The sequence below is a fragment of the Prosopis cineraria genome, unplaced genomic scaffold (genome assembly GCF_029017545.1).
Source record: "Prosopis cineraria cultivar Desert tree isolate PC_DT_omini unplaced genomic scaffold, ASM2901754v1 PC10, whole genome shotgun sequence".
In the NCBI taxonomy this organism is placed as follows: Eukaryota; Viridiplantae; Streptophyta; class Magnoliopsida; order Fabales; family Fabaceae; genus Prosopis; species Prosopis cineraria.
Window position 1 is genome coordinate 6,308,980 of NW_026555341.1, and position 12,012 is coordinate 6,320,991.

The window sequence follows — 12,012 nt, forward strand, 5'->3', positions numbered from 1 at the left end:
CTTCGTAATTCATTTAATGTGCATTAATGGTGAGAAGAAGCATTGAACAGTTCCAATTGCATTAACAGGAGGTTTCTTTTGACCATCCACCTCGGACGTTATGTAGATATCATATTACAAGAGACTTTTTGACTATGGGAAAATTTCAGGAGACCATTAATTCAAAATAATATTAAAAAATTTCAAAATTTTTAAAATTTTATTGAGGGATTCGTACGAAATTTCTTTTAAATTTATGAAAAAATAATAAAATTATCTTTATTTAAATAAACAGTATAAATAATTTATTCGTTTCTATTATATGCTACTCATTTATTTACTGAATATTATTCGTTTTTGTACTTCACTTGTTTATAAGTATACTTTTACTTGATTTCATTTCAAGAGTCATAAGCAAGTGAAGTAGAAAAAATAGACAATATTTCATATGTAAATAAATAATATATAGTATGAAAATGAACAAGTCATTTATGTTATTCATTTAAATGAGGATAATTTTATCATTTCTATTATAAATTCAGAAGAAATTTCATACGAGGTCTTTTAGTGAAATTTTAAAAATTCTGGGATCCTCTTTTTCATTATATTGGGTCAAGGTTCCCCACCTAAAATTTTTCCTTTAACTATTTCTCTAAAATTAGAGAGATGATCAATTCATTGATTTGGTAATAAATTTTTAATTTAATCTTTATTGAGTTTTTTTAAAAATTTTGCATTAGATAGAGTATACTTTTATAGTTCATGAATTTAAATGAGAATAATACTTAAAAAAATATAATTAATACACTATTTAGTACCTTAGTCCCTGTTTGGTTCATTAGAACCATTTAAGAGAAATGGAGCTGGATATTGAATAGCAAGCGGAATTAGAAAATATGTGAAAATATATTTTAAACTTCATTTGGCATGATAGAAAGAAATGCATGGAATCATCATGTTATTTTTATTTTATTTATGTCTTATAATACAAAAAGGTTAAACTTCTAAACTTAACTATAAGTCAACTTTGTCTTTCAACATTAAAGATTCATTCTGCCATCACCCTGACATTAAAAACACCTAACATCCATTAGTCATTAGTGAGTCCCACCATTTTTTAAATATTTTTATCTGATTAAAAAATATTTTTGTCTCTCAACTTTTATTCGAAAAGTCAATGAGCATCTTTAATTTAAATATTTTATAATAAAAAATATTAAAAAAATATAATGTGGTGCTAACTAATAGTCAATTAACGTTAAAAAAATAACAAGATGATGAAAAAGTGAATCTTTAAAATTAATAAGTAGAATTGACCTATAATTAAGTTTAAAGTCATTTATAATCTTTTATGTATAATTTAGGAGTAAAAATAATCATTAACTCAATATAAAAAGTCAACAATGTCATCATCTTCTTCACCTCCTCATTCCTCCCCCTTGTTCTCCCAGCTTTTCGAGGCAAAAATTTACTAGAACTCAACCTAAAAATTCAAGTTATCTAACAAAAAAAATCTGAATTATAGAAGGCTAATACAACAAATAGATTTTAAAAGCATGAACAAGAACAGCCCTTAGACGTGAGATCTGCAATGCACATTAGATCTAATACAAGTTGAAAACATAAAAAAAATGTAGAATTGATGGAGTAAAAACTACAAAATCTTTAAACCTTCAATTATAAGTTGTTGTGACTTTCAAACGTTCGATTTGGATCACAATATGCCTTAATTGCTCATCTTCTCCACAATTTGCAATCTTAATCAAAGTTTAAGATGAAGATGAACTTTTAATCTTGTCACAATTGAATCACAGTTTACCCAACTTCTTGTCTTCTTCATTGCCATCACGTTAAACATTCACTGTATAGCTCAAATAGGTCTTTAAACCTCTATCATGATGATGTCCACCTCATAGCTTGCCTACATCTTTCCTCTATCATGCTGATGTTCTCTCTGTGGCTCCCCTCTTAGATAGAGCAAAGTGAAAAATGGTTGAAGGATTAGGTTTATTTTAGAAGGGTATATTTGAAATTGTGAAATTTTAATAAGGACATAATGGTCCTAAAGTTTGGGTTCATAGTTTCCTTGGCTCTACCTCAAGATCTTATGCAAGTTAAAAATATTAAAAAAATAAGTTGAATTGATGGAGCACAAACTATAGAATCTTTAAACCTTTAAATATAGGTTATAATGACTTTCGAACCTTTGATCTGAATCACAATATGCCTTAATTTCTTCTTCACAATTTGCAATCTTAATCTTGGTTTAAGATGAAGATGAACTTTTGATCTCTTCACAATTGAATCACAATTCACCCAACTTCTCACCTTCTTTATCACTATCACATTAAACGTTCGCTGTATAACTCAAATAGGTCTTTAGACCTCTGTCAAGATGATGTCCACCTTATAGCTGGCCTATATCTTTACTCTGTTGTGTCAACGTCCGCTTTGTAGCTCCCCTCCTAGATAGTACAAAGTGAAAAATGGTCAAAGGATTGGGTTTATTTTACAAGGGCATGTTTGGAATTGTGAAATTTTAATAAGGACATAATAGTCCTAAATTTTGGGTTCAAAGTTTCCTTGGCTCTACCTCAAGAATCCAAATTATTGCCTTCTCCTTGAAAATAGCTTCCTTGGAATCAAGTTTGGTGTCAAGCAAGCAAAGGAAAATTCATTTCCCCTTTCCTTTTCCATTTCTTGGTCCTATTTTCATGCAAAGCAAACATATTATATGCATAAATGTATCTATTATTTTTTCTATTGTATCATTTGGCATCCTTAAAACCTGAAGGTATTATCGTCAAACTAACTTGAAACTTTGTTGTATGGGACTCTTATTGATAGCAATGATTTCATGAGTACAGCTAAAATGTATTTGGCCTATTTATATAATATAATTATATATTTTGAGGCTTGAATTCGAGACTTCAAAATAAAATGATGTAATTTCCTCAATCAACTGAATCAAATGTCTCTTAACTTATGTATGTACTACTTATATTTCACATGTATGTTTTCTTATATATTATAATCCATCCGTTCATTTAAAAATACTTTTAGCTAATTTATGTTACCCAATGAATTAGTTAATTTAAATCATTAGGGAAAAAGACATAAAAAAAATCTTTTTAAGCATGTGCATGACAATAAGATCCTATGAAATACTACAATTTTTCTCAAGCCCTTGTAGACCCTTTCAACATTAATGATTTTTGATAAATTTATAAAAATACCGCTAATTTAAAATAGAAAAGTAGTTGCTCTAGTGTCAAAAAGTAAACATCAATGACTATTTTAATTTAAATAATGATTTTTTGTTTACAATGACTAGAACGAAAGCAGTAGCAAAACTAAGACCTTGAGTCTGGGGGTACGGTATGTTTTTTAACATTTAAAACTCAAAAATAATAATTTTAAATTAAAAACACATATTTTATAGTTATTTTTTAATTGAGTTTTTTTTTTCCTTTGTAATAAGTATATAACAATTTTATTGTTGATGTTATTAAAAGTATTCCATTAAATATAACCATGCTAAATTATTATTTTAATAGTGCCGCCTACTTTTTACAATCTTTGGAGCAAAAAATAAGAGATTTTTTTAACCATTCCAATGATAATATGTAAAATCATTGTTAACGTTAGAAAAAATAAAACTAATAGATAAATATATCTTTTAGATTAAATATCGTTGTACATATCAACAATAAAAATCAAAAATAAGTTATCAAGTATTATTGAATTAGTTAAAATATACAAATAAAAATGATCGAGATTCATTGGGGTACAAAATCCTATGACTAGAGGGAGTAAAATATCAAAATTTGTACCACTTTCATGTAATTTCTTCCAAAATGCACCCCTCAAATATATGTGGCTAAAGGAAACAAATAATCATAACTTTTTATGTGTAATTTTTTTATTCATTGAAATTCAAGCACTATAAATATTAATTATTTTAATTTAAATAATGAATTTTTTTTCTTAACAACTAGAATTCAACCCGTGTGATAACTTAATTGTTATTTAATGTTAACTGAATATAAATAATTTAAGAAAAAGAAAAGAATTTAGATCATAAAGAAGAAATAACAAAAGATGGAGAAGAAGCAAAGTGGGCGAAGAAGGCCGTGGACGCAAAAAAGAACATGAGGGAAGGTGAAGGGCCAATAATTGGGAAGGATAGCTCATGAAAAATAAAAAATAAAAAATGAAAAATGAAAATAGAAGGCAAGAAAGGAACTTTACTATTCAAACAACTGTAAATCTACAGTACCCTCAACGGATTTTACAATATAAGAAGACTACTAAAATGAAATAAATAATTATAATTTTTTTATATAAATTTTTCATTCAATAAAGTCTAAGTAGCTAAATGTTAGTTATAATTTTTATTTAAACAATGACTATTTTTTATCATTAATAATGAAAATAGAATTAGTAATTATACATTCTCCTATGCAGTTTTTTGTTTCATTGAAAGTAAAGTGTTATAAATATACGTAACTATTAAATATACTAAACTATGTACCTTAGTTTAAGTAAATGACTACTTTTTTTATAGTAATAACTAAAACAGAACAATCAATTATAACGTTTTCTATACAATTTTTTATTTCGCTAAAGAAATTTGCATAGAAGATTAAAGTTGTAATTACTTGTTTTATTATAATTATTGGTAAAAGAAGAGTTGTCAGTGCCTAAAATAAAGTAATTATTGATTATTATTTTTTTGGATTAGAGCTATTATTAATTTTATTTTAAACCAAGGTATTTTAATCATTTCACTGAAAACCCTTAATACCATAAAGGTCTAGAGGAATTTAAAAAGCATTATGACATTCTATGAGGTTTCATTGCCAATCACATGTTTCAAAAGAATTTTTTATCATTTTTCCTATCATTTATTCTTTTCATGTTCATTCTACTTAGCATGTTTTTTCAATTAAAAAATCTTATTAATTATATTCTTGTTTTTTTTTCAAAAAATGTATCAATTGTATTTTAAAATATATAAAATACCTTCTAACTTTTAACATGATGCTTTTAAAAGAATTCTTCCAATTTAACACTGAACCGAAATAGTAAGTTTAAGTTGTCATGAATTGTAAATTGATCAAAATCAAATATTATAGCTCTTTACACATTTTCTCAATATGTGTAATTTATAAAAAATATGTCAGATAGTTATTGCAACAAAAATTAATATTATTATTTTTGTATAATAACCATTCAGCATCAAATTTTACTTGTTAATCAATTCAAAACCAAATCATCTGAAGTCCTGAAACTCTCCTGTCAATCACGGACAAAAGATCCCCGCCGAATGAGATCTTTTTAGATTCACTTCTCATTTTCCCGCTATATCATCGGAAGAAATCTGATTTATTTTTATAAGGCCGACACATGGACGATGCCTTTCGCACGCACGCACGAGCTTGACCTGAGCTGATTAGAGAATGAATAACACTTTTATTGCGAAATAAGTTGAATTTATGATATTTTGTATTTTCATAAACTATAAACGGTTGCATAAAGAAGATCAGCCCAACTCTAAAGCACCAACCATTGAAACGCCAAAACTTGAAAGGGCTTGGCCCAACAAGTTGCAATTGTCTTAGAATTCTTGATTTTGAAGCCCGATCTCAGCTTTTAGGATTGTAGGGCTGGCCATGCGGACCTCAACCCTAATATATTTTTTTTAAATTTAAAACCCTGATAAATATACTTGTAATTTCAAAAAATGATGTTACACATAAAATTAAGTTTAAAAATGAATCTAAGTAAATCTACAACAAATCTATAAATTTTAAACATTTAATTTAACATCATAACAATGTTATCAAAATTATGTAACCAATTATGAGTATAAATAATAAGCTTAACATTATTTGAAAGAAGAGAACTTTAATATTTTGCCAAAATATGAAAATCAATACTAAAAAATAATTCATTAGCTATAATAGTGATTGGAATACTAAGAATGTCAACAGTTATCTTTGAAATAATTGAAAATTAATGTTAATTGTTCTTATGTAATTCTTTCAAATATAATTATGAGACTTAGTATTGATTTACTTAAATAATTTGCTAGTTCATACTCCATTAAAAAAAAAATCATACATGCTCATATAATTGTCTTGATAATCATACATTATAATTTGTAAAGGATTAAAGAAATATCACTTAAATACTAATAAAATAAAATAAGATTAGAAAATAAAAAATTTAATTGATGAAGTATTTAAAATATACATAAAATGTATTATCAAAAGTGATTGTTGTTGTTGATAAAAGATATGAAGTATGATAAACATTAGATTTTTTTTTTATTTTAACTTGAATTCTTTTAAAAAAATAATCAAACATAAAAGAGCTAACGTTTTTATTTCTAAATCTATTAAGGCTAGCGCTTTTAACCAGAAATTCATTTATACTCTTTAATTCAACAATCAAACTTTAGTTATTTTAAAGTTTACACAGGTTAGTTAAATGGGTTTGGCTAGTTTTGCTAGCTCTATTATTATAATAACAAAAAATTTGAGCCATACGTTGCATGTGATATATAAAATTAAAAACATCAAATTTAAAAATATTTTAAATGTAAGCAAAGAAAAAGTTTGAATTTGAAATGACAATGAAAATTTTTGCTCAAAAAAAAAATGAAATGACGGAAACAATTTTTGCTTAAAAAAAAAATGACAAAGAAAATTTAGTCTAAATCTGATACGAAGTCCAAGACTGAGTTCAACGGTGATATTTTATAAATAATATTGGACTCAAGTGATTTTTTACATAATTTAGTATATAGACGCCATGTAACACAAGGACTCTCTCCAACGAACCGAATCCATCTCCAAACGCCGTATTCATAGGTTGTCTTATAAGATATCTCCAACTCCAAATACAGTTGATAAAGATTCCTTTTTCGTGGCTAACATCTTTCGATCTCCGAACATGCATAGGCAGGCAAATCTGTATATTTTTGGATTAGCGACAAAGATCGTTGGCTCTATACGGTACCGCCAGCACCGGCTGAGCCTTCTGCAAGGTAAGTCCAAATTTATCATCCATGTCCATATCCTCTGGTTTCTTTCCACCTTCCAGCTTCCACTCGAAACAATTTATCAGAGAACCCAACACCAGGAACACCATTCTCAGAGCCAAATTTTGGCCAGGACAGATCCTCCGGCCGGCACCAAACGGAATCAGCTCAAAATTTCGGCCTTTGACGTCAATTTCTGAACCCAAGAACCTCTCCGGTGAAAACTCCTCTGGATTCTTCCACATTCTTGGATCCCTTCCAAGAGCCCAAACATTAACCAGAACCTGTGCGTCCTTTGGGATTGTATAGGCCCCCAGTTCCACGTCGATCTCAGCTTTCCTAGGAAGTAAAAGTGGAGCCGGAGGGTGCAATCGGAGCGTCTCTTTCACTACTGCTTGCAAGTAAGAGAGCTTACCTATATCTGATTCCTCCACCGGTTTTCCTTTACCGATGGTTTCCTGCAGCTCTACTTTTGCTTTTGACATTGCCTCTGGGTTCCTGAGCAGCTCAGCCATGCCCCATTCTAGCGTAGATGATGTCGTGTCACTCCCAGCCACAAATAGGTCCTGCATAACCAGACATACTAATTATTTCACTGCAATAATAAAAATCAGATTAAATACCAACATATTAAATACCAGTGATAAGCGTTGAATCCTCTCTCCGTCCATCTCTTGCCTGTTCTCTTCATCAGAAAGCAGGGAGTCTAGTATGTCGTTGCTGGGGAGTGAACCGGTGGCTTCTCTGAGCTTCAAGCGTTGAGTAACCAAGCAGTGGAAGACATCTAGCATCTTGCCGAAATGAATAGCGGTGCGACTTCTGACCCCCAGTGGATCAAGCTTCCTGAGTACAGGAAAATAATCGGCCACATTGGGTTTTCCAATCTCTTTCACGATATTAACCACTGTATCCTTGAACTCCCCGGCTGTGCCAACAGAGTGAACCAAATCCACAGAGAAAAAAGTATTGGACAACAAATTGATTGTAGTTTTGAAAGCCGCTCTCCCGATATCCACAGCTTCAGCGACCTCACTGCTTTCATGGACCTCTTGGAGAAGTTGCTGCACCTTGTGACGCCTGAGATCTTGGCTGGCATCAAGAACCTTGTTGCCGAATAGCTGATTGTTGCATATCTTCCTTAGGGCTCGCCAGCGAGGGGAAACGGGAAGGAAGGGCAAGCTATATTCATGATGGTTGAGAGCTGTCATGGCGTCGGGAACGGTCCGATTCGAGAAGAACTGGTCATGGGTTAGGAGAACACTTTTGGCCATATCAGCGGAAGTGATGACGATGGCGGTGACCTGGCCAAGCTGGAGACTCATGACTGGGCCGTAAACGTTGGCTAGCTCGGCCAAACGCTTGTGCGGCTTGTCCCCAAGTTCGAGCAGGTTTCCGATTATGGGAAAAGGAGGAGGACCTGGAGGAAGCTTGCAGTTTCCTCTGTTGCTTCTTCCATGTGGCAGAGGCAGAAACTGGATGAAAACGCAGAGGAAGATAATTAGCAAAAGTATGTAAATTAGAAAATCCATTTCTGCTTCTGCCTTCCTTTTTATGATGACATAGCTGAAGTATAAGGAATGTTCTTTGTACACAAGGACTACAAGCTCCTATATGCTCCAAGAGAGGCCATGAGCTGCGCGGATTACCTGGCTAAATTAGCCGAAGATCTCTCCTGTGGTTGGATTTATATTGATGAAGCTCCTAGAGGATGTAACCCTCTCCTTTCGTTTGATAAAAGTAGGGGCATGTCCCACGGTAGTTAATTTTCTCCTTGTTTAGTTACTGTTTCTAACTTTTGCTAGCCTTATCTACCAAAAAAGGAAAATCCATTTCTGCGAGAGACTCTGGCCACACGCGGCAAGCAGGAAGGCAGGTGTAATTGAATAAATTGAAGAGATGCACATGGGTGTTTAAATTCTTTGAAAATATCTAACCGAATTTGTCACAATGAAATAGACCTCCGAATTTGGACGCATACCGGCTTGAAAGGTCTAAAATTAGCGAAGAACAAAAATCTTCTGCTAATTCAAGTGACACGGGCAACCAAAGAATGAAGAGAATGAATTGGAGGGGGAGGGGGGAGGGAATGGAGTGTAATGGATTTTATTTCTGGTTCGTATTTATCAAGGTTGTGCATGCAGTGTCGACCTGGGCAGGCAACAAATTCATTTACATATTAACAATTAAAAAATAATAATAAATTATTTTATAAACGATTTTTTTATAAAATAATACTTGTATTTAGGTATGATGAAATTGTGGGTTAAAATTTACTTGGTTGAATTAAAAAATTTTACTCTTGGACATGTTTAAAAATAACATAAAATGAATTTAAAATTTAAAATATTAAAATAAAATGTAATATATATATATATATATATATATAGAGGGTACAGTATATGAAAAAAATAAAGGGAAAATTTCATTCAAGATCCTTTTCCAAAGATAATGAAAAATAGAACTTTAAGATTTTTGATATTTCACTGCAAGACTTGGGACCTGCTTTGATATTAATTGTGAAATGAAATGATAAAGTTACTCTCATTGTGAAAAATCGTCAAGGAGGAAAAGAGGTCTTGCAAGCACGTAGAAGACAAGGCAAATAGTGAGGTTCTCAAAGTTTAGCCATGAAACCTTTGTTGTCGAGCTTTTTACCTAAGAATCCTGGTTGAATAAGTCATTACAGGTTGGCCATTGCCTCTAACCTCATTGTCAGATTTTCTGAAGCAGAAGCAATGAAGGAGTTGACAAAGTAGCAAGTTAATGATAAAGTCAACCTTAAAAAGAGAAACTCACATGCAATTTACAACTTTATTGGATGGGAACCACAAAAAGAACTTCAAACATGATGCCATGTTGCAATTTCTTGCAACTGACAATGCCAATAAGAGGTGAAGTTAAATTACTTGTTCCAATTATTAACAATATCAATGTTATATCTTTTTGCATGTTATTATTATCGTGAAGTACCTTGGAATTTTTCTTTTTGTGAATACATAAACAAGTCATTAGAGAAGAATGAATTAGTCATTCACGCTCATTTGCAACTGTATTTAACAGGAAAAATAAACTATAAAAATGTAGTTTTATGTCAATTCAAACTGTTGTAATAAACACGTTAGGTAAGGAAATTAACAACATTTTGTAGGGTAATAAACTACACACAATAGAGTGACAAATAAATCATTCAAACACAAAACTAACACACACTTGAAATTCTTTCAAATCAGTGTTATAACGAACAAATGAGGTAAAGAAACTAACAAGATGCCACAGGGTGATGAACCACACACAGTAGGTGAGAAACAAGTCACTTAGAATTTTTTAAGTTAGGTGAAACCTAAACTCATACATATTTGGATTTAGTGATCATACTTAGTACATCTGAACCGTTAAAATCTAGATTAATAGTTATGAGTTTATACTCCATTTGAGATTAATGAATGAGTGAGTTTATTTGAAATGTTGATCTTGATCTAAATTTCAACTACTTAGATGGTACAGGCACTGTACTAAGTACAGTCATCAAATCCAAATCCAACTCATATTGGTAGAACTATTACATATCGGTATGAATAACTCATATCGATGTCAACACAACATACCAATATGACCAAAGTTGTTATAGAAAACCACAATTGTAACCAACAAGTGAGGTAGAGAAATGAACAAGATATCATAGAGTGATGAACCATACACAGTAGGGCAACAAACAAGTCACTTAGAATTTTTCAAGTTAGGTGAAACCCAAATTCATATCAATAGAACCGGTACATACCAGTATGAATAACTCATAATGGTATCAACACAACATGCTGGTATGACAAAGGCTATCATAGAAACCTACAATCGTAATAAACAAGTAAGGTCGGAAAATTAACAAGATGCCGTAGGGTGAGTAGGTAACGAACAAGTTACTTGTAAATTTTGAAGTTAGGTGAAACACAAGCTCATATCAATGTTAACACAACATATTGGTATGAGAGAAGATGTTATAGAAACCCATAATTTTAGTGAAGAAGTGATGTAAGGAAATTAACAAGATATTATAGGGTGATGAACCACACATAGCAGGGTGACGAACAAGTCACTTGAAATTTTTTAAGTTAGGTAAAACTCATATTGGTAGAACTATTATATACCACTGTGAATAATTCATACCAGAATCAACACAATATATTGATATGATAGAATTTGTTACAGAAACCCAAGCTCATATTGATGGAACCAGTACATACCAGTTTGAACTACACATACCGATATATTAGAGACATACCAATATGATAGGTACGGTTTCTCTGTCTTGATCTTTTAATCTCATATGTTCATTTAAAATTTACTTCCAACAACTACTTTTTCACATCGATAAATTGGTAACATTTCGGCATGACTCTGTGTTATAAGAGGTGCTTCTATCTCATTCTTACCTATACTATTGGTAGGAAACTTAGATTCTCTCGCTCGATTTTCACCATCTTTTCACTAAAACTAAATTTTCTCTGTGATTATCTTTTAAGCACTTTCTCAACCCAAAACCCTCAACCTAATCTATTAGCAAACCTCTTAAATTTATGATTCAATCTAATCCTAAGTCCAATTCATTGAAGAAGATGACTCGAGTAAAAACTATAAAAAAATCACTCACTAATCAAGGAAATAGTTCAAATGACTTTCATAATGTTTGTAATCTCATTATAAAAAGAAAAAGAATGAGTAAAAACACTTTGGAGAATAAAGTTGATGTGTTAGACAAAGCTAAACAAGTTGTCAGTGCTCAAAAGAAGCAAAAAGGGGATGAGAGGGAGAGAGTATTCTTGTGCTTCTGTTTGCCTCTTCCACTGCCTTCATTCAACTTCAACTTTTCTTTTCATTTTTTACAATTAGGAGCAATATTATCATTTGACTTTAAAATTTAATATCAAATCAGGTTTCAAGCCTTGTAATAAGATATCAGAAATCTTAGAGTCTTCTTTTTCATTATTTAT

At 31.1% G+C, this 12,012-nt stretch overlaps 1 protein-coding gene across 2 annotated transcripts; it reads right to left on the minus strand.

The window, feature by feature from the left end:
* Positions 1–6,724: 6,724 nt before the first annotated feature.
* Positions 6,725–8,859, minus strand: LOC129284502 (geraniol 8-hydroxylase-like). Of its 2 annotated transcripts, XM_054920008.1 has the most exons (3): positions 8,674–8,859; positions 7,666–8,499; positions 6,725–7,593 (listed from the first exon to the last, which is right to left on the minus strand). In XM_054920008.1, exons 2-3 carry the CDS (start codon positions 8,347–8,349, stop codon positions 6,973–6,975), a joined length of 1,305 nt encoding a protein of 434 aa, XP_054775983.1. In that variant the 5' UTR covers positions 8,350–8,499; positions 8,674–8,859; the 3' UTR covers positions 6,725–6,972. The 2 variants fall into 2 exon arrangements, with proteins under 2 accessions (XP_054775983.1, XP_054775981.1); XM_054920006.1 differs by lacking the exon at positions 8,674–8,859 and having other exon boundaries at positions 7,666–8,667.
* Between the last annotated feature and the right edge of the window lie 3,153 nt (positions 8,860–12,012).

What these genes read in the sequence shown, in the direction of transcription:
- LOC129284502 (XM_054920006.1), bottom strand. Translation starts at nt 8,556, where the DNA reads ATGGATTTTCTAATTTACATACTTTTGCTAATTATCTTCCTCTGCGTT. An exon ending in GGATTCAACGCTTATCACTG is followed by an intron (nt 7,594 to 7,665) that starts GTATTTAATATG and finishes CTGGTTATGCAG; the next exon opens with GACCTATTTGTGGCTGGGAG.